We start from the raw sequence: 22,989 nt of genomic DNA, 5'->3' as shown, positions 1-22,989 counted from the left end.
CCTAGCTCGAATAAAATCGCGAATGCAAACTTTATAAAAAGTCAATGAAATTCAACCGATGAAAAACCCTTCAAGGGCCCTTATACACGCTCTTAACGAGACCACAATAAGACAAAGGATCATAACAACCACTTCTCACGCACTTTAAAAATATATCGATTCACTTACAAGGGTCAACTCTACTCGGATATGCCCTTAATTAATGCTAGAAAGGGACAGCCATACATATTTGACACGAGAAAGAAAGAGATGGTAAAGTAAATAGATTATAATAAAGCACCCTTGCAGTGCATCGGACCGTGCGCGGATTTTTTGCGCGCGAATCGCTTACTTTTTTTTTCTAAAGTCATGAGAACTCAGCTTTTACAGTCTAGTGGATATGCCTTCGTTAAGTTTTTAATTTTTGTGTTTAATTAGTATGATTTTTAATTTTAGTAAAAGGGAAGTGCAAACAGTTTATTGCTGCGAAATTAGAGGGTAATTTAACAGCTTAATGTCACTTGCAACCCCTAACAAATCTTTATGATGCTATAATACAAAGTTAATAAAAAGTCGTAACTTTTACATTTCTTTACTTTACCTAACTAGTTTTTAAATGACAGGAGCTTTCGCGTTCTACGATTTTTTCTGACGTGACTTATTGTAGGTTTGCCGCGGTTTATGAGAAAAAATCATACAGCCTTATCTAATTAACTTTGCATTAATAATAATATGCAGCCAAACCACTATAAAACAATATTCAATCAACGAAAAGTCACACAGGCAAACAAATATATTTTGTAACCGATTTACATATTCATACCAACCCTTGCCTATTCAGCTAGAAATTAAAAAAAAAACAGATAACGTCTCAAAGTTGGAGGTCTATTCATAAAAATTATAAAACAAATCGTTAGTAGACAATAGCTTTATTTTTTAATCTGGCAATACAATTTGGGCGCCTGTCTTTGCCTGTTACTTCCTTAGCGTTAACCAAACCATAAAAGTGTCATTGTTATTGTAATTTATTTGTTTTGTGTTATTATGTGGAGTGCGCTTTTAATTATGAGAAGGGAGGGGATTTTGTCTTGTCGTTCGAGTAATAAAAGTTGTAAGGTCAAAGGGAATAGCTTTGGAAATCGTTAATTTTTGAACTGTTTCGAACTATTGCGGTGTCAAGGTGGACTTAAGTATTTTTAGATGATTACATTCTATTGTAAAATGAGTAAGTATAATATAAATTAATACGAAAATTTTTGAATTTAATAAAGTGTAACTATTTGCTTCTTTAATGAGGGAATTTGCAGGCTACGTTCTACAAAAAAAAAATATAGGTGGTACTATGAAGACTTCCTTCGTTTAACCTTCTAATTTCATGGATTACAAATCTATTACCTTTGTTTTTGGGTATAAATAAATATCCTTCTAATTATACCCATTCACAACACATCTTCCACACATTATTGTTCTCATCAAAATAAAGCAATATAGGTAGCAACATAATTTTATACCATATCTGAAAGAAACATTTTTTATACATGTCTATATTTTTAGACAACGTAGTCTGGAAAGGAAAGTCATTATGAATTAATACGAAACTTGGTGAGTGAGTACATCACACTAAATTCACACACACACACACACACACACATAGCAAAGGCACAATACAAAACCAATCTTGACTTGTACCCAAACTTGTATGTCCCAAACAAGCTACCTATCCTAAGCAAATTAAAAAAAAAACCTACAATTTGAACGAAATATTCATAAGAAAAAAGCACAACCTTTCTCAGAAGTTTCGCGTCTTTGGTTTACTTACTTATAAAATATTTTTTAGATTCAGGTAAGCATAACTTTTGCATCAGTTCATAAGTTCTCACGTACAAGGAACGAACCCCGGGAAAAAGCAAGTAAAAAAATAAATAAATGACAATAAATAAAAATTGTAACAACGACGCGAAGGGGTGATGCGCTTGCGCACCCAGGAACTGAATTAAGCGATATGATCAAGTGGGGTAGCTAGCTCCTTGCTAAAAAATACTACGAAGCGCAAGGTAAAAAAGAGATTTGAACTACTTTATTTTTTTACCTATAAGGAAAGCTGTTTTGGATAAAACTACCTGTAATTAATCTTTATGTATTCATCGTTCGCTGGCATCAAACTAATTTTCGACAAGCATAAAATGTATGGAAAACACGTCAATATTAGGCAACAATTTAAAAATTTTATATTCGGCAATAACCCGACAAAATTAACTTGACAGCACATGTCAAACGGATTACATAATGAGCGAGCCTATTTTATTCGCCCGGGTTATTCATTCATTTTAAAAATAACAGTTGTACCTAATCAATCGTCCCTTTCCTTTTCGGCGGATAAAAAAATGACAGTTAGTACTTAAAATTAGGATATTTATACCGTATTAGTAATTATATATCACGCATCAACCTGATTGTAATCTTCTTCTATCGTTTGGGTTGTGAGATGGATGACCAGCCTCAGCAACCATGGTGTCAGGGTTTATTATGGAGCCGCCGAAAACCCCCACTACGTATTTAGCAGTAGAACCGGAACCAACGGCTTAACGTGACTTCTGAAGCACGGATCATCTTACTTTCGGAGAATCAGGTGATTAGTCAGGTGTTAAGTCCCAATTAGGGATCACAAAGTGATTATAATGACTAAATATTATGTATAAAATATATAAAACCTTATGTCATCTCCCTAGCATTATCCCGTTTTATCACAAGACCCGCTTACCTAACCTGAAGATTTGACAGGTCCGGTTTTTTACAGACGCGACTGCCTGTCTAACCTGCGAAAGGAAAACCAGCCCAATATAGATTAGGTCACATACTTCCAAAAATGCATTTCTCAGTAATGTGGGTTGTCACGATGTTTTCCTTCACCGATGATCACGTGATAATCATTTATGATCCAAACTTGAATTCGAAGATAAATTCGACAATCATTGTTTTAGGCCTGTGCTGGATTCAAATATATGAACGTGATATCATCATCATCAATTTAAGAGCCACGCTCTTGTCGTGAACGTTATGTAACAAAGTTAAATACAGATAAATAAAATGTCGTTGGCGAGGTCTTCTGATTGGTCAAGTCCCCCCAGGTGGTACCATCAATAAATCACCCTGTTTGCCCTGTGACCTCTCAGGATTTGGGGGTCTTATTCCCAACAGCTTACATCGAACCAACGTCTTATTACTGTCATGTGTGGATTACGTCGTATTAAGGTTTAAGATTGACATTTTGTATGAGGCCCGAGTTGCTCTTTGTTTGTATGTGAAATTGTTGTAATGCTCAAAACAGTATTTTTAGTTTTGTACAGGATTATAATTACTATCACATAATGGAGATGGCTGATTTTTGATTTGTTATTTTTAAAAATTCGGATGTAACCTAATGTGCAGTAATTGACATTACCCGCCAAATTTTAACAAAAAAATACTTTGTGAGTAGTTTGGTTAAGACAGAAGGCTGAAATCACTTGATTGTCCGAAAAAGAAGGTTATTCCGTGCTTCAGAAGGCAGTTGGTCCATTCGAATATTTATAATAATTTATTAATTAAGCACCAGGACACCAGGGTTGATGAGGTTGGTACTCCATCGCACAACCCACACGATAGAAGAAGAAGTAAGCATACTCGGGAGCCTTTTTGGCGGCTCAATAGTAACCCTGACAGCAGGGTTGATGAGTTTCATAGAATTCTAAGATATGCATGTGATAATCTTATTTGCTAATGTTTCTTTTTATCTGTAAAAATAACAACATGTTACCTTTCCTTTCCAAGCGACCTCTATTGCAATAAAAAATCGCACGAAAATGCGAAACGATCGCTATCTGCAAGACTCCTTAAAGGTAGGTATTGTTAGTATCAGAAACAGTTAAACGTGTGATCCACTTAAATCCATGAATATTAAAGCAACAAAGAAATAATCGTCATTTTGCAAAACATATCACTATGTCATATCTGCATTGTCATTTTGAGACGACTTCAAACTGTACTTTCTCATAGCACCTGTGCTAGTCTATTTTAAAAAATACAATGCACACTCAGCCAATCGATCAAGATTAGTCAACCGTTAAAAATGGAACTGGTTTACCCTTTTCCAGAAAAAGAAAACAAACCGCCATTTTGAAAATCTACGCGCCAAACGTGTTCCCGTTTTAAAAACATTTGAACTAGAGGCAACAATAGGTTCGAAGTTCGAACTATTTTTTTTTTGCGAAATAATAAATGACTAAGGAACAAGGGCATACAGCCAAGTTTCGTTAACAATGAAATATCGATTCGAAGGGGAGTAAGTTCTCAAGTTTGGTGCTGCAAAAAAATAAATAAAGCATTGCCCTAAAGATATCCTATATTATTATCGTAAAGATTTTACTGTCGTTAGAAGAGGTAATAAAAATTTTACGTCTGTATTATGAAGTTGCAATTATTATCTGTGGCAAAACGGCCAGTAGGTTTGTTTTATGTTTTATAAGTGAACAAGTCGTAAACACTGTTCATTATTAAGCTACCAACGAGAAATTAATGGCTAGTTTTTATGATACATTTAACGGTTTATAGCGAGCATATTTTTGGGTTAATTTGTTTATTCACTTCATCCTATATGTCAAGTGTTTTATGGATATTATCGTTATTCCAAAAGCGGGTTACGTTACAGTAAATAATTCTGCATGTGCGTCGCATGCCTTACGCTGCGTATTTATGTGTTATACATGCGTAGCACATGCGTCGCCACGAATATATGAAGTTGAAGGTGTGTGGCGAATGACGTGCGGGGCATATGTCTCGCATGTTTGTATTCGACTTTAGAGGCGCGTGTTTATGTAGGATGCCAATAAAAAATTGTTAAAATGTCGTCGTTAATTTTTTAAACAATATTTTAAAATATTTTTATACATACATAAAATTGGTACATACATTCATTAAGTCGGGGTAAGCAGACTTCACTTGCTACGTAGGAATGCTATCAGTTAAATTTCCAAAGAATCATAAAACATTTCCCTTCCCATACTTTCTTAGTAATTCCTTTCTTTTTCAACGCATTCCTCTACCATTTTCTCAGAATCAAAATCAATTTTCCCGTCCGCATAAGGTAAAAGAAATTGACCTTTAAGTACGCTTCTTTATTACTTTCCCATAGGTTCAATTTTCTCTAGGGAATCTAGGCTGATAAATTAGTGTTACTTTATGATCATTACCCTTCCTTATCTTAGCAATGTCGGGTAAAACTGTGTGAAATATTCGTCTTTTGGGATTAAAATTTAACAAAATCTAGAACTATGGAATTTTTTACTTACTTTCGGGTATCTCCACAGAACGTACTATACGCATAACAGGGTAGACACCTTCACTCAATAGTTATTTTATTCACTTTAAAATACATAACATACTTAGGTTTAGTCATGAGAAAATTCATGTACCCACTTTAGAACCCTGTCGCACTATCATATTTGGCATTTAATGAGACCTTACGGTTTAATTTGTCAAAAAAGCTAATGTGACATGGTTTCAAAGTGTACATATATTAGTACTCGTGACCGTACATACTTACTACTTACAATACTCACCATAAATTATATTTCCTGAACTTGAACTCTAAATACATAAATAAGTAGATATAACTTATTTATCTTCCCCAATACAAAATCAAATGCTTATTGAAACCAAGCCCCTCGAAAGTGCATCGTAAATTTCCCACAAGCCGCCTTAAAGCAATTGTTGTCAAAAATAAATCATACCATTTACATGCGCAGACGTCGCCCCGAAAAAAAAAACTAGATCGGAACATCGAATCGGGAGTTCTTGGACAAACATGTATTTGCTGTCGAAAAACTGTAGCGCTCGAAAGATTTGTTCTTGGGGGTATTTTTTCGACCGCAAATTAAAGTTGGTGGATTCTCTGACCTTTTGAACCGAAACGCATCTTTATTGTCATGAAATTTTGCACACTTCCTTATAACAATAAGAAGAATAACAATCGTTTGCTCCAGCTCTGCTCCAGATTGTATGACAATCAGTATTATTATCTGAAGGTATACGATATACCTAAGGAAGAATGATTGTAAGTTAACAATAGTTTCAATTTGGTAAGCCAAGGGTTCGTTTCTTTGACAACACGACATCTGCCGCGTTTTTTCGGGTTCCGAAAGTAGGTTTTATTATTTTAAACTTGCCTTTTTAACTAAAGTTTTTTTTTAAGTTCCTTTAAAATTGAATTAGGTAGGTATATATTTTAATTCACATCAAATAAGATTTTTTTTCCTAATTATTATCTATTACCCCCTCCGGTTGTTTGAGGGGAGGCTGGCGCCCAAAAGTGGGATGTATATAGGCTGTTTATGTTGATTACTTCATACTACAAAATGTAGCCGAATGAAATAGTGAAATAAGCAATTTTTTAACAACGATATTAATAAAAAAAAACTAAGCTTAAACTTTAATTTTTCATTGTTTAAAAATGTTAACTTTAACTTTTGTCTAGAAACATTAAATCCACATCTTCAGTGGCAGAATAAAAATCTTCCAATGCCTACTTTATTAAAACTATAATTTCTTTAATTCCCACGACATTTCGTCTTCACTTTAATAAAGTTATGGTTTACTAGATTAATTAAAGCTATTAAGTGTTATGCCTCGTAGTTTTAAAGTTTAGGGTAGTTTTTAATTGTGCTAATTATTATTATGAAGAAATGAGGAATTATAAATGTGATACACACAGTATTAGTGGAGATAGGTTTGCATAAAGTAAACTTATGACTTTTTAAGTAACATCCAATACTCTTTTTTTTTTAAAGAAAATATAAATAGTTACCTAAAGAATATTGAAACATACAGGAAATTCTTACTTTATTTTATCTGTAAATAATACAATGCAAGTGTTAAATGCGCTGTTTTGGCCAATTCAATTAAAAAAATTCAAATGCCTGTTACAGCTTTAAAACTTTTTTTTTTTCATGAATGAAGACACATTATTGGCTCGTTCAATGAATTAAGTACCACTTTTTGACCTAGTAGTAAAAACCTAGCTTCAAAATATCTTTTTTTTTAATCATTCAGAATGAAATCGCTACCTCCTATAGCTACCTTACGTACCACGACACGTGTTTACTCGACCATATGGCGAAGATGATAGATAACAAAATTGAATAGATAAGTATGCCGTAACATATTGTTGCGACGTTAACTAGGTCCTGTACGTTGACCTCAAAGTTCGAAATTTGAATTAAGTAAGAAACAAATTTATAAAAAGGAATAAATAAAGCTTTTACAAATACAAAAATAGATAGATTAAAAAAGTTTATAAAGTTGAACAAAATTTTAAGTAACTGATTTTATAAATTATACCCAAAAACAAATGGGTAAGTACCAAAATACTACTTCTCATCAAAAAATCGAAACACTTCGAAATGTTTATTCAATAAAACACGAGTTTATTTAAATTTGAATTTGGAACATTAACATTAAGAATTAAGAACCTAGAATACGTATTCAATATTTTACCGAGAATCCTTACGAAATATAACTTGCGAGGTGTTTGAATTTCTTTGATGAGAAGTGTTAGGTAAATAATGACATAATTTTATTATCTAAGATCATTTACAACCTCATAATTACAAATTGACCCAGGAGAAATAAAAACGAAAAGTGGAAACCTATTCAAATTAGTAAAATGGACGACAATAGTGGAAATTGTAATAATTAGTAGCACTTATCGAGGCGCCTGCGTGAGACAGCTGCGTGTGCGCAAACACTGACTGTAGGGTGCGCGGGAGTCGGACTGCGGTCAATCTCATTTGTTAATGTTCGTTTTAAATAATTGACTTTCCTTGAGTTTGTAATGACTTTTGTTCTGGTTTGGTTGTCTTTGTTTGAAGTAAGGTATTCGATATAAATAGTAAATCGATATTATGAGACATGCAGATTTTTTTCATTTACTTCTAATATTTACAAAAGCTTGGTCTGCACATAGATAAACCTACCACGACATGTTTCGTTTCCTAAAACGTTGTAATTTTTATAATATAATTAAAAAAAAAAAATTCTAATCCTTTTAACGAAGAGTCTTTGCCTATCTACTCACTTTGTTCAAATAAAAACAAAATGTGAAGTTCCATATTCAAATTCTTCTAGTCTTCGTTTAGTTATAAAACTGTGATAAATTAACTTTGACCCAGTGAATACCGTATTATGAACCAATTAATAAAGCTCAACCAGCATTCCAACAAAGCCGAATATTGAGTGAACCAACTCGTTTGGCAACCATCCAGCTCACTCACTCACTCACCTCACAAATTGATCAAATAGCCAAACCTGGGCTTTCTGGCACACAAGTTAATCTACGCTACGCTGGCAGATCGATCGAAAACGCCAGTGTGGATTGACTCGAATGAAAAATGTGCCAATTTTTAGGTTTAAGGCTTTAGGGATAATTGTTATGGGCGATATGCTGATTCTTTATCACCATAAGGTTCATCATATCCATCTTAGGACTTCGTATCAACAGTGGCTGCAAGTTGGCTTTGATTACTTATGGCTCTGCCCATCCCATTAGGGAAAACCGACGTGATTGTATCTATGTATGGACAAAATAACTTTCCGTACGGAACCATGAAAACGCTTATGATGTTTGATCACCTGTTATAAAGATTATACTCACATCTGTCACTGCGCACGCGTTATAAGCAGATGCATTGACAAGTAATCGCCGCAAACAGTTCGATGTGAAATAACACTTAATTACATGTAAGCTGAACGCTATTGGCAACTGCCTTTAAATACTGGGTTGCTATGATACTTAATAGGGATGATGATTGCTGGGTAACATGACTTAATGTGCATTTGGCGGCTCAATAGTAACCCTGACACCAGGGTTGATGGGGTTGGTAATCCACCTCACAACCCGCACGATAGAATAAGTTACCTTATGCTAATTCCACATTCACAGCATAGTCTGTTATCCATGAAATGAGAAGGTTAAACGAAGGCAACTCTGTACAGCGCCATCTATATTGTTTTAGGGACTGTGTCCACTGTCACTGTCGATCATTTCCGGCCAAATGGATAATGCCGTTTGTGGCAAATCTATAATGAGTCAGGTCAAAAAATTAAAAAAAAAACCTGACGATCATGTGATCGTTTGCAACTTTACTAACAGCCATGTTTAACCAAGTCTGCAAAAGAGTGTACTTAATAAGACATGGAAATCGTTTTTTCTTTGAAGTTGTCATGTTCTTCACGCTCCACTAGCAACAGGTAACGAACAGGGCATTCTGTAACAGAAGGTCAGTCATATTTCTATCCTTCATTGAGCTTCCTTTGGCATAACTTTTCTTTCTTCTATATCTTCCGTTGCATAATGAGTAATGACATAATCATTATTTTTTTCGGATTTTTTAAATTTTCGAAATGGGGGGTGGGGGTCAAATCACCTGAAAAGCAATATTGCTATTTGACATTCATTCTCATTACGCTGTTACCTACTTTTATATAAGCAAGATGTCGAATGGCAATATAGTTTTTTAGATGAATTGCTACTGTGTGGCCTTTTTAACCGTAACCTGGTAGGGTGATAATTAAAAATGAACCTTGAAAATAATATTGTACTTATTTAAAATATATGAATTACTTATTACTTAGGTCATTTTCATCATAATATTTTAATTTTTTCATTGTTCCAAATGCAACAGAAGCATATAAATGATTAGGCATCTCTATACTTAATAAAATAGATATGTAAAAATGACAAATGTACAATCAAAAAGCAAAAGTGCAGTCACAGAGCCCTGCGAATTATTTGTAAACAGTGGTGAAATTATGAACCATTAGTTGTCATAATTATAAAATGTATGTTTTTGTACTTACGTGTTTTTGGTCTATTACAGAAACGACATGTAACCAGGAGGCCTTAAGTGCAACCAGTTAATTTATAACTTTGCAAGAAGCTGATTGGACTTTTGCACCTTGTCGTATCGTTGTGGAATTGGCCTTTGATAGATTGGAATGGAAAATGTTACACCGACAAGAGCGTGGCTCTTAAATTGATGATGATGACCTTATCGTACATCAAATAGAAAACCACACACACCACATTTTCGTGTTTCCCGTAATAAACTATCTTGTTTACTCCTTTAATGTTTAAAAATGTCCCCGAAATGTTTATTCGTTCACAGTTGTGGCTCGGAAATCGGTTAATAGAAAAGAAGCTTAAGCGGACGCGATAAAATTTATCTGGGGGGTTAAAATGGCCACATCTACCTCTGACCCTTATCGGAATATAGTCGTGAGCTAATGTTGGTGCACGATGTCATGTGAAAGTCGCCTTAGGACTGGCTTAACAATCAAATCAAATCAAATCAAATATACTTTATTGCACAGAACTAAAATTTCAACAATCAGACTTAACACATGAATACAGACACATGAACAATAACACACGAACAATCTATAAAGGCTAGAGCAGTGGTTTCTAACCTGGGGGTAATTCAGGGGTAAAACGGAGATTCTAGGCGGGTAACACGGGATGGCACAAAATAGTATTAAAATAGAAATAAACAAAATAATAGTGAATGCAAAGCAATTTCAACGTTCACACTAGTTAATTCCGGTATTTATATACTACTTTACTAGTTACCTAAACGTGCATTTTCTTACTTACATAATAAACATAATATTCGTTCGAATTTATGTGGTTTTAATTATTTTAAATTAGGGGTAAACTCTGCGTTCAACACTGCGTTCAAAAACGGGAATCGCTGATGTGGGACGAAAAGCCGCCAAACTCAAATGGGATTGGACCGGACATATTTGTCGCATGCACCCTGAGCGGTAGGCATGGATCGTCACGCATTGGGTGCCTCATGACGGGTACAAGCATCGTGGTAGACCTCGAAAGAGATGGCGTGACGACTTGGACGCTTGCCGGAGGGACCGGCCGGAATACGCACAGGACCGCGAAAAATGGAAAGAGGAAGGGGAGGCCTTTGCCCAGCAGTGGGATCTTGTAGGCTAGATTAGATTAGATTAGGGCTAAACTCATTTTTCATACTTGTTCACAGGGATAGTGACATTAAAAGGGTTAGGAACCATTGGGCTAGAGGCTAAACATGAACTATCCTGTATATTTTGAAACCTCTAATAGGCATTATACTTACTCTACCCGCTTCTCGCAAACTTAGAGGCCGTATCCTAACACCTATTTTGGCGTTTGAGAGGGTGGCAACACGCACCGCCGAAACCGAGTTGAATAATTCATGAACAGCACCACCTGCCGGCCAACCGACCGAACATTTGTTGGCAGCACTGTCATAGTTCTAAATATTTTATTGCTGAACGCACAATGGTGCTAATTCCTGAAAACACCATCTAATTTTATTTTAAGTTATACCTGTCATTTTCTTATCCGTCGAAAAGGAAAGGGACGGGTAATCGACAAGCATAAAATTTATGGAACACGCGTAAATTTTAAGCACAAATCTAAAACAACCCTATAAAAAAATACATTGGCTAATAACCCGACAGAATGAAGTTGACAGCACACGTCAAACGATTGACCGAAAGATTGGCCCCAAGGGGTCCATCATCGTCTCCCTAACATTATCCCGTTTGTCACAGGGTCCGCTTACCTAACCTGAAGATTTGACAGGTCCAGTTTTTCACAGAAGCGAGGACGTGAGCTTATGTTAAAATAAATTATTAGGACGCAATATGGAATTCCAATTGGACGGAAATTGAAAAAAGTGCGTAGGTATTTATCAATCTTAGATCAATCTGAAACGCAATTTATCCCAAGCCCGAGGGAAAAAATAATATTAACAAAGTGTCATACATACATACATAAACTCACGCTTATTTCCCACCGGGGTAAGCAGAGACTATAGAATTCCATTTGCTTCGAAAAAAAAAGAAGTCATGACAGAAAGAAAGAAAGAAAGTGTCATGTTTATTACTTATACAAAGTACTTATAAAAAATTTACATTGAGCATAAATATGATTGATATAAAAGTCATATATATAATATATATATTTTATTTTGGTTTTCCCCGAAGGGCAACTATGCCCATACAGCCATGTCTTACGTCTTATTTTTTTATTGATGATGAATAATGAAATGATGAAAGGTAATGACGATGAACGATGAAACCTAAGCCCCCACCCTCGAAGCAGACTCCTACTCCGAACCTTAAACGAATTAACTCAAAAGTCCTCATAAACTTTTGAGTTATGAAGTGGCTTGTTGGCACGAAGCGAAAATAGATAGGTACACTTTTTTATTTAATATTCCGATATAATAACACAGACATCTTTTATAACACATCTTTTTGAAAAGATTAAAAGCATTTATGCTTGTATGCTTAACTAAATAGACTTCTTACTTATACTTACCATGCTTATTTCTATATGAATTGAGCTTTATAATTAAAAGAACGATATCAAGCGATATAAACAAAAACCACTTTTTTAAATGTCAGATTCAAATCTTAATGCACGCTATACGTTTCTGACACGAATTGTGACTGAAATTAGATGCTTTTCTATTGTTTTTAAGTAGGCACTTACTTTCTTTATTTTTTTGATTTTATCAAAAAAAGTAAATTCACATGCTTCGTATTATTTTACTAAGAATAATAATGATTATAACACATCTTCCTAAACCAGTTTGTTTGTTGCAAATTGAAGGAAATGTGATTGTGAAGCAGTTGGACACTTGAATGCTCCATTATAAGATTTATGATCGTTTTAATTTATCTCATTGTTACTAAGCACTATAGAGTCCAATTTCCAATGGCCACTTGAGCAAATTGCCATCAAAACATTTGATGCTTTCGGACGTTCCAAAAATTCAAATTTGAATTCCGTCAGAACGTGTTCCTGTCCTTTCAGCCAGCGTTCAAAGTCGTTGACGTTATAAAGTTACCACACATTCTCGAAAATAAATACCTCACAATTCCAAACCTTATTCCTTTCCTACAGGAGAAATCGGAAGGATGATTACTAAAACCAAGCTGTAAAGTAACCTATGTCGTCCTGAGACTTTTTTGTTCACGACCCCACGTTTCGCGAGCCGCGACGTGTATTCGATATTAAAAAATGCTCGAGAAATCTTAAATTCAATAGTAATTTGGTATTGAATAGCAAGGGAGAGGATAATGGACCGGGTCGTACGCCCTGTTTTTGCGGTGTTGTATGAGTATTTCGTTCGCGAAATTCAGGGTCGCTTTGTGAGGTACGCGACAAATGTGTGGCTGTTTGTTGTACCTTCCAGCCGCTGAATCAAATCTCTTTTAATTTGCTTAGTTGTGCGATGGAATTATCAAAGCGGATGGAAAGCTAATTTGTAAGTTCCACTATGTCTCGTTTTGAAACTCAGCATGTGTCTTGGCAAGCAAGTCGTTGCTGAATAGGTAGAGCTTCTAATTACACAGTCAATTTGGTGCAGCGGGCAATATGAGTTATAGCCCATAACCAAGATGAAATCGGCCATTTTTAATGTGTTCACAAAAGGTCTTTATTGATAGCAAATTTCGGAAATATTTTTGCATAAGAATTGTGTTTTTGATTATATTTTAAATGTGATTAGGAGGTGATTGGCGCATAATAAGAATTGAGTTGCGTGAAGGGCGTTTCCTTTTTAATTTATATGTTTGTTATGCAATCGTCTCTATGGGAGGTTCCATATTAGCATCTGTTTGCTTATTCATTGCTAATTTTTCAACAATTTTAGATCTTTAACTATATATTGAATTTTCCATGTTACTTTTTACGAAAAAAATAGGACACTGACAAGAGCGTGGCTCTTAAAATGGTGATTAGTAATGTACTATAATATTGAACAAGAAAAGCAAAAGCTTCTTGAATTCATTTGCACGAGGTTTTTACTGTAATGGGGAACTTTCCAGGCCACGTTCTCCAGAAACAACATAGATGGCGTTGTACAGATTTAACGTGATAATTACTACCTAACCCCCCCCCCCCCCCCCCCCCCACCTTAATTACTTATTTTATCATTGCTCGGGTAGGTACATAATTATTCAAAAATATAATGTAATGGCAGAGGCATATATAAAAATAATTGTTGCTTGATATTTGGATCAGATATGTATGGAATTACGATGCTACTTATATGAGAAAGTTAGTACTAAATACTATTTTAAGATTGGTTTCACAAGTATTACAAAAAAGTCGTCAAATAACCTAACCTAAATTACTTAACCTAGAACCCACTCCGTGTCAAACCTGGCCCAAAAGTGCCCATGACACTAGCAGCGTTACCGCGCTGGATTGCCACGGACAACCTCTGAGCCAAGAAGACCCGGAGCGGGGCTCAAAGCCTTGCTCATTATATTTCTATATTTCTTATATTTCTTCTCTTTATTTTGATCACAATAATAATGGCTGGAAGATGTGTTGTGCCTAGGTATAATAAAAAGGCTCATCATCTATACCAAAAAACAAATATAAAAGATACATAATGTCTGTTATCTATGAAATTAGAAGGGTAAACTAAGTGAAATTTCTCATTATCAGATACTCGCCGAGTAGACCACAAAATCTCAAGCAATATAAACAACAATAGCTTGACTGATTTTACCGACGCGGACTCGAACCTACTACCCTACATTCCAAATTCTTCGCCGTGTGAAAACATAGTACCGTAAAGCATAAACACTAATAATAGTGACTAAGTAAAAAGCATTAGTGTGTAACATATATGTATGTTACTATAGTAAAGAAACTAACACCTAATTAACTAACTACTAAAAACTAACACCAACCAACAAACTAACAGTAACACAAACTTAACTAGCACTAACTCTAACTAACTAGTAACTAGTAGCAACTTATAAAACTATGTAAGTAGGTACATAATTTTATAACGTATCCATGTAAAGAAATCGCAATACCAGCTGGCATTGTCAATCTCTTTAAATTATAATTTACTCTTTACGAGAGTATTGTTTTTGGTCCTGTCAGAAGATGACAGGCAGGACAGTTTCTTATTTTAGTTTCATAGTTTAGTTTCTGAATAATTGTGTTATTATTGTGTTTAAATCGTATAGAAAGGCGGAATAAGATCTTTTAAATGTTGTTTTCTCTATTTCAGGTAAATATTGTGTTTTTATCTATTATTTAAATAAGCTCAAGTGTAAATGTCATCCTAATAAAAATACCTCTATTTCAGAGCAACACGCTTTTGTTTTTATTCCACCAGAGATTTCTATTATATCCATTTGCATTTGACAACGCATACTTATAAATATAGTAGTAAGTAGCTTTATTATATTATTGTCATTTTGTTATTTACATTTAAGTTTGTTGAAGTGGCTTCTCATATGGAAATAAATGTAACCTTTTTTTTCTTTTTATTTTACATAAAAATGATTATTGCCGTTCGCGGAATGGCCTCAATAATTCAGTGTGTACCGAGCTTTAAAACGCAAATGACCGAAAATGAAGTTAATGTTGTGAAGAAATAAGCTATTTAGATAATGAATCTCTTGTGTGATTTATGTGAGAATGTGGTTTGTTAAAAAAACTTGTTGAGAACGGAATGGAAGAAGCTCGACTTGATTTTATATATTTATTAATGTTCTAGAACTATCTTTACAAGACTATCCCAATACAATAGTTCACTAGAATAAAAAAAATCTTAAAAAAAATATTTTGCAATAAAGCCTTAACTACTGGTGGTTTGGGGTCTCCATTTAAGCGACATAGCCTGTGTTTGGAGGCCCCTTGCAAGCGTCATAGTCGGAAGCGGTGCTTATAGTTCCTAGATCGGTCCTATAGTAGTCACCTAGAGGTAGGCAAGCTATCCAGAAGCCTGGGTTCTGAGTACAACGATACACATGTGTGTAAAGGTCTTATTAGAATCTAACAAGAATGTCGATACCGCTTTCTAATAGACTACTAACGCCATCTATTGGCATGCCGCACGAACTATTTTCCATAGTTGTGTTGTGTTACCACTGCTGGGGCACGGGCCTTCCCTATGGATGGATAGGGAGATCGGGCTTTAAACCACCACGCGGGCCCAGTGCGGATTGGTGGTTATTAACGACTGCTAATGCAGCCGCAAAAGCAACAATCGCAGACCGAGCGCGTTTACCACTGCACCACCGAGCTCCTCACAATATTAATACATTTATCATTTATTAATTGACAATACCGCGATCGTGCATGCTATCCAATTAGTCATGGATGCGAATCTGTCCAAACATGACACGGTTCGCATAACGGCACGCCGGATGATAACACGTGACAAATTTACGGTCATAACGTGATCATAGACATAGTAGAATTGGAGATTGGATAGCGGACAATCGAGAGAACAGACATAAGCTATGATACCTCAAGATACCGGAAGATAACATACGGCTTGATATTGTTGTCTTATAGATAGAGTGTATTTGTATGTATAGATTATAGTTTCCATATACTTAACTTACACACTAAATTTCTTATAATGGGAGGACATTGGTGCTAATTCCTGTAAATACTATCTAATTTGATTTTAAGTTATATCTGTCATTTTCTTATCCGCCGAAAAGGAACGGGACGGGTAATCGACAAGCATAAAATTTATGGAACACACGTCAATTTAAGGCACAAATCTAAACCAACCGTCTAAAAATTTTACATCCGTCAATAACCCGACACAGTTAAGTAGACAGCACGTCAAACGGTTTGCATACCAGCGACGTACCTTTTGATTCGCCCGGGTTATTCATTCATTTACTCATTCTTCCTAAAATTAAGAGCTTTGAATCATCCGTCCCTTTCCTTTTCGACGGATATGAAAATGACGGATATAACTTAAAATAAAATTAGGCGGTGTCTGCAGGAATCGGGGCCAATGTCCCTTTATTACAAATCTATTTAACTAGTTTTTTTTCTACCTGTGCACTAAGGTACATTCTCTGTCAGTTTTTAAATTACCAATTTTCAAAAATATGTTACAACTGTTACAAAGTTGCTTCAACACTCTGTCTTTCTTGTTACAGATCAAAAATGCTGAAGTGGGCAGTATACGGTAAAAAGAATCAGGATGTCAGGCCATCCACCGAAATCGAGGCTGGAGACCGAGAGCCTTACACCAATGGACCTTACACCAACAAATCAAGAAGGTCTTTAGACGCTCAGACAGTCAAGAGAAGCAAAAAACCAAGCAGATACCAAAGACGATCTCTCGGTTCTGCTGCGAGAAAAAATGTCAAAGCCGTCGATAAAGAGAACATCAACTACATAGGAAATACTCCAAATTATTACAAAGAAGGCTTCGTTAAAAAACCTGAAGCATTAGCCCTGAAAGACGTTAGCAACTTGACACCCACTTCTGGGACACCAGTAAAGAAGTTTGACAGAAGAAAATATTACCTAAATGGTTCTAAAGATGATATTCCTCCAGATCTACCTCCAACTCCTCCTACGTATAGCAGAAGAGTAAGAGAAGCGAAGAAGAGAAAGCTAGAGATGAGTAGCACAAGTCCTAATAGTGATGTTTTTAGAAGAGACAGTTGCGCCTACAAGTCTGAGAGGCGAATTAAGCCCATCGATAGAAGTCTGTTTAGTCCACCAAGACTAATTCATAGTTCATCTGAGCCATCTTTGAATGAACTTTCGGATAGACTTAGTGCAACTACTAGCAGCACTCGTAGTAGACATTCTATCGCTTTAGCTAAAAACAGTAATTTTCCTATTAGTACTACCAAAACAACTAGCGAAGGGCTCGTAGAAATAGAATACGATGAAGATGTAGTCATCAATTGCGTAGAGAAACCTATAAAAGTTAACAAAAACGTTGAAAAAAGTACGCTGCCTATATTCGGACATCACATTTTTATGGATAATCCTTTGTATTTTAACAAAAATGAAGGGGTCACGTGTATTAGGCCTCTGAAACGCACAAGAAAGAAATCGAATGAATTCGAGAGTTCGTTCAAATCTCCTTCTGTAGATAAGAAAGACACTCATGCACTAGTAAGAGACGCATGCTCTCCTGTTTCTATAACACCCTTGTCTACCAAATTGGCAGCTTTACGATTTAGTACCATGAGCACTCATAGCAAATCCCAAAGAACAGCTTTCGCAAACGATGTCAGTGAATATTTTCCAAAGGTAGAAAATCCTTTTACTATTCCTCTGAAAGACGAGGAATCATCTACTGAAATGGAAAATAAGTTCATCTTGTGTAAAGATTCTATAACAAACGTAACGAATTCAACAGTTTCAACTACACAAATGGGAGATGTGACTTTAGAGAGGATGATTGAAGATATTATTAAAAGTACAAAGATAGTTAAGTCCAAAAGAAGGATTCTAAAAGAAAAAAATCACCAACCTCTAGTTGAAGATGAAGTACCTCCTCTTGAAACTGTAAAAGACCTTTTCGTCAACCCACAAGCTGAGAACAAAGCTAATTTAATAAAAGAAGCTAAATATGTGAATCTATCTAGAGAAAATTCTATATCACCAAAAAGTTCGCCAACCAAGAAGATGATGCCTATAATTAGGGTCAATGATAGACTACTCAAAAATCTTCCCATAGGGTGTTTTATATTAGATGACGGTGACGGCTATAATGAAAGAGAAGTTAGAACACCAGACAGTTTTGTTGAAGATAAACCAAGAATAATCTCTAACAAACGAGTAAATAGGTCCTTAAATAGATCACATTCAATGAAGGAATCAGTTGAAAAAGGCAACTTGGAATACGCATCATCAGGGTCAACACCAGATATATTTTCAGCGGCAAGAGAAGCAAATCTTAGATTAAGAAGACAAAGATGTATTCGGAGAAAGAAATCTACAGTGAGCAATGAAAGTCTATTCAGACAAAAACCCAGATCTGAAACTGCGTCGATACTTACTTTAGAAATGGGTATGCCTAGTCCAAGTACAGAACTACTAAATGTATCACTAGGTGACATGCCTGGCTCACCTTATTCAGCTCGTACTCACGAAGTTTACGAAGAAAATCATAATGTATCCCACAGTAGTCTTGCGCCCACAGAACCTTACGCTCAGAATAAAAGATCTCGTGAACTATTTGGTCTTACTTTAGAAAACGGTATTCCAAGCCCAATAACACCAGTACCTAATCTGAAAAGACCAAGCAATGTTCTAAGCGAAGAACGAGCTCATAAGACGAGTAAATTAGATGAAGATCTGATACCAACTGATGCGTTTACTCCTGTAATCGAACACAAGTCTTCTAGAAGATGTCTTACTTATTCTCCTGAAGAATCAATCAATAGTAGCGAAGAGAAACGAAGGAGTGTCGCTAGTAATAGACTTGAAAGAAGTTCAGACCGTTTCCAATCTCTCAAAGGGACTATAGACTTGGAAATTGTTACCAGAAATGACGTAATAGACGTTCACGGTGAGTGGTACTATCGGCTTTTCATTACCCTTTTTTATTATTGTATTGAATAAGATTTAGAAATTGATAACAAGTTTTCTGTTGCAGTAATCCGCTGCAAAGATCTTCAGAGGCCTTCAGGAAAAACGGATGACATAAATGCTTACGCGAAGGTGAGTAATACAGTTTTTAATAGTATTTTGAAGAGCTGACGACGACAAAGCACTTAATATTATGCTCTGTGCCAAATAACCAATGACGCAAGTAATTCGGATTCCATTCATTATACACTTTGGAGTTTGTATGGACCTGAAACTTTCACACATAATGTAAGCTAGACTTGAACTGAATAAGCATTTAAGTGGTTCTTATTAAGATGCTCTCTTTTATTACTCACGAAAGCCTTTAGGATGATTAACTGTTTAAATGCTGAGTAGACCATTTAGATTGATTTTAATTGTAGAATTTGACAACAGGACATAATAAAAGAGAGACCAAACAATACTATGCTGGGAGCTGCTATTTGCGGTCCACCTTACCTTGACGGATGTTTTATAGGTCGTGATCAGCGGTGTGACAGAGAGTCAATCCCTGCCGTCCCAGAGGTCGATATTCCAGAGAACTTCGGTCCTCTACGGGAGGAGAGAGCCGGAGTTCCAGAGGCACTTGCGGCTGCCCCTCCCGACGGCGATATACGACCATCAGATGCTCCACATCTCTGTCTGGCATCGGGATAAGAAATATCGGTAAGTAGGTTTATGATTTTTGATATAGGAGAACCGGCAAAAGTTTATGGAAACATCCTGCAAACAATAGACGAGACACTATATCGTTTGAAAGATTTGGATATAAGTATAGCAATAGATGGTACGTCATATAAATAAAAAAAAACTGTAATGCTGGTTGAACTAAATTAGATTTTTGATGTGATTTTTGCGGAGATTATTTTGCTATATTTTTAACGGTAAGTTATAGAAAGTTATGAATTGTCATCAATTTGTAGTACTTATTTAAGGAAAATTAATGACGACAAAAGAAATGTGGACATCATCCCAAAGTAAGTGTTAATAAGTGTTAGAAACAAAGGTAAGTATTATTAACTTAACAAAACAAACCGCAGACTCCCTGCAGAACAAAGGGAAATTGAGAAAGATCACGATTACATAATTAGCGAAGATAAGACTTGAGCCATGCATGAGACAGTATGACCTCATTCATCCAATAAAGAAACTCGGAGGTGGAAAAAGCTTCTCAAACCTAACACAAATAGTACCAACACAGACTATTAATTACCCAGAGAAACTTAGACAATCAATAAAGTATTTGCTCATCAGACTTTCAGAAGGAAACACTAGTTACATATCATCGTTAAAGGACAGAATTCTTACTTTTTTTTCTCTAGAGCTTCATACATAAGATATAGGGGGTGTGGAAGTGGCGCGGGCCGCGAATGGTCATGCGCACTTCCATCGATTGCGAGACGACGCGAACCCGGACAGTCGCGCACGAGCCCTGTTGGGTACGCGTACGGTTAAGTCGCGTTCTTAAAAAAAATACGCATTGAAAGTGTACAGGTGCCTAGTGAGGGTGTGAGCTTTCTTATAACGGATTAAGTGCTGCCACAAGGCTTAGTTTTCGATAGGTAAGGATTTCGGTGACGCTTCCGACAACGTTTTATGTAATGGTTTCAGTTGGTTTTTTTTTTTCAACTCTGCAAATTTTATTCTGTCCTAACTCGCTTTAGCTTATTAAACTATCAATTTAAATAAAATTAGCAATGCAAAGATCGTAGAATGAAATGTATACGTATATATCTAAGAACAATCAAACGGCAAAGCTAGGCCGAATGACTTTGACAGATTGAAATTCCTACAAAAAGCAAAACGCTTTTGAATGCCTCCTTTACAAGCGAGCCTCTCCAAGCGAACGAATTTTCCCTTCAAAGAGTTTGAAATAATTTATTTGACTCTTATTTTCCAAGTCAATTAGTAATGGAATCTATGTCTATTATCGCCGTTATAAAAGCTTAAATACTTGATAGGGATGATATGATGATACCAGCATACATATTATATTCGTGGTCAATACATTCCTGTACAATATGTCTGGTATTTAACAAGGTAGACTCTAAACTTGCGTAATTACGGTCCTCTATACAACCCTCATTCGAACGCATGAATTTCTTATCAGTATTTAAATTTTAATCTGTGGAATTATGGCAATTATGAAGGCGAAGGAAACATGTGGTCGGTTGATGTAATATTCAAATATTTCTTCTTTAATACACCTCAACCAACCCGCAGACGTACAAGGAGTAATATCTGTACCTCCTAATAAGCGATGGGGGAAGGCTTGGACCTACCCACATGAACACACGACTAAAACCCAATTGGGGTAATCAGAGGTACATCCATCGCAAGATGAACTAGGTACCCACACCTCATTTAGCTATCTGTTAGACCAACGTGATGGGCGCTGAGCCATATCGCCGTCTATAATGGTCGAGCCAACTGTGTTAGTGAAAACTGGGTTCGAACCGGCGCTCCGCGACTGAGAAACAAGCCGGTGAACCACAGGACTACAATGACTATTCCTACGGGTACAGTCACGAGCAATATCATGTACTTACCCACTTTAGAACCCTGTCGCACTATCATATTTGACATTTAATGAGGCTTACGGTTTAAATTGTCAAAAAAGTTAATGTGACATGGTTGCTAAGTGTATACATACATATTAGTACTCGTGACCGTACCTATCGCCTATTTGAATTAGGCGTATTACGGCTAATTCTCATTATGGCAACCAACTCGCAAATGGACTACTTCTCATTATGGCAACTTCTCATTAGGCCATGTCCAACATAAGGTGACAAAGGACAATGTCAATTCCATAATACTTTTATCACTTTTACTGACGATTAAAGCACTTTTCTTTTTCAATAGTTGCTATATCCCGTTCTTTCACAGGGTCGCCTTACCTAACATGAAGATTTGACAGGACCTTCCAGAGGAAAAACCAGCCCAATACAGGTTAGGTCACGTACCTCCGAAAATGCATTTCTCGGGAATGTGGGTTTCCTCGCGATGTTTTCCTTCACCGCTGTGCACGTGACAATCATTTATGATCCAAACATGAATTCGAAAATAAATTTGACAATCATTGTGCTGGATTCGAACCTGCGACCTCAAAGGGAGACGCAATTAAGCGTTCTACCAACTGGACTACTACGGCTCCCAATAATTGCTATCTAATATCTAATTATAAAATATTTATAAAATAATATCTAATTATAAAACGAATCATCATCATCACAAATTTAAGAGCCACGCTCTTGTCGGCGTAGCATTCTCCATGCTACTTTTTAGGGAAAAATAGGGCAGTGGTTTCCCTCTTGCCTTCCGCCCCCAAAACGAATCATATATGTATATAATATCTATATATATATATACATATAGGTAACTAAGCGCTCTACTACTCATGAACACGTGAACTTTAATAAAATATTTCTTAACAGTTCTAGAAATAGATTTTAGAAGTAGATTGTCGTGACCTGGTTTTCGTCGTTAGATCTAGGATAAAAATGTAACCTAGGTACGCTTGGGGACCTAAGAACTGTACC

At 35.9% G+C, this 22,989-nt stretch overlaps 1 protein-coding gene across 1 annotated transcript in view; it reads left to right on the top strand.

The window, feature by feature from the left end:
* LOC126379711 (uncharacterized) overlaps window positions 1-22,989 on the top strand; it is a 77,334-nt gene that overhangs the window by 3,867 nt on the left and 50,478 nt on the right. Inside the window, exons 2-4 of the mRNA XM_050028535.1 lie at window positions 17,011-19,388; window positions 19,476-19,540; window positions 19,926-20,113. Coding sequence (XP_049884492.1) covers window positions 17,018-19,388; window positions 19,476-19,540; window positions 19,926-20,113 — 2,624 coding nt within the window. The 5' untranslated portion in view covers window positions 17,011-17,017. The remainder of the gene's footprint in view (window positions 1-17,010; window positions 19,389-19,475; window positions 19,541-19,925; window positions 20,114-22,989) is intronic.

Source organism: Pectinophora gossypiella, chromosome 3 (genome assembly GCF_024362695.1).
Source record: "Pectinophora gossypiella chromosome 3, ilPecGoss1.1, whole genome shotgun sequence".
Taxonomy (NCBI): domain Eukaryota; kingdom Metazoa; phylum Arthropoda; class Insecta; order Lepidoptera; family Gelechiidae; genus Pectinophora; species Pectinophora gossypiella.
Note: the sequence above shows the minus strand (reverse complement) of the source record. Positions and strands in the feature narration are given on the sequence as shown.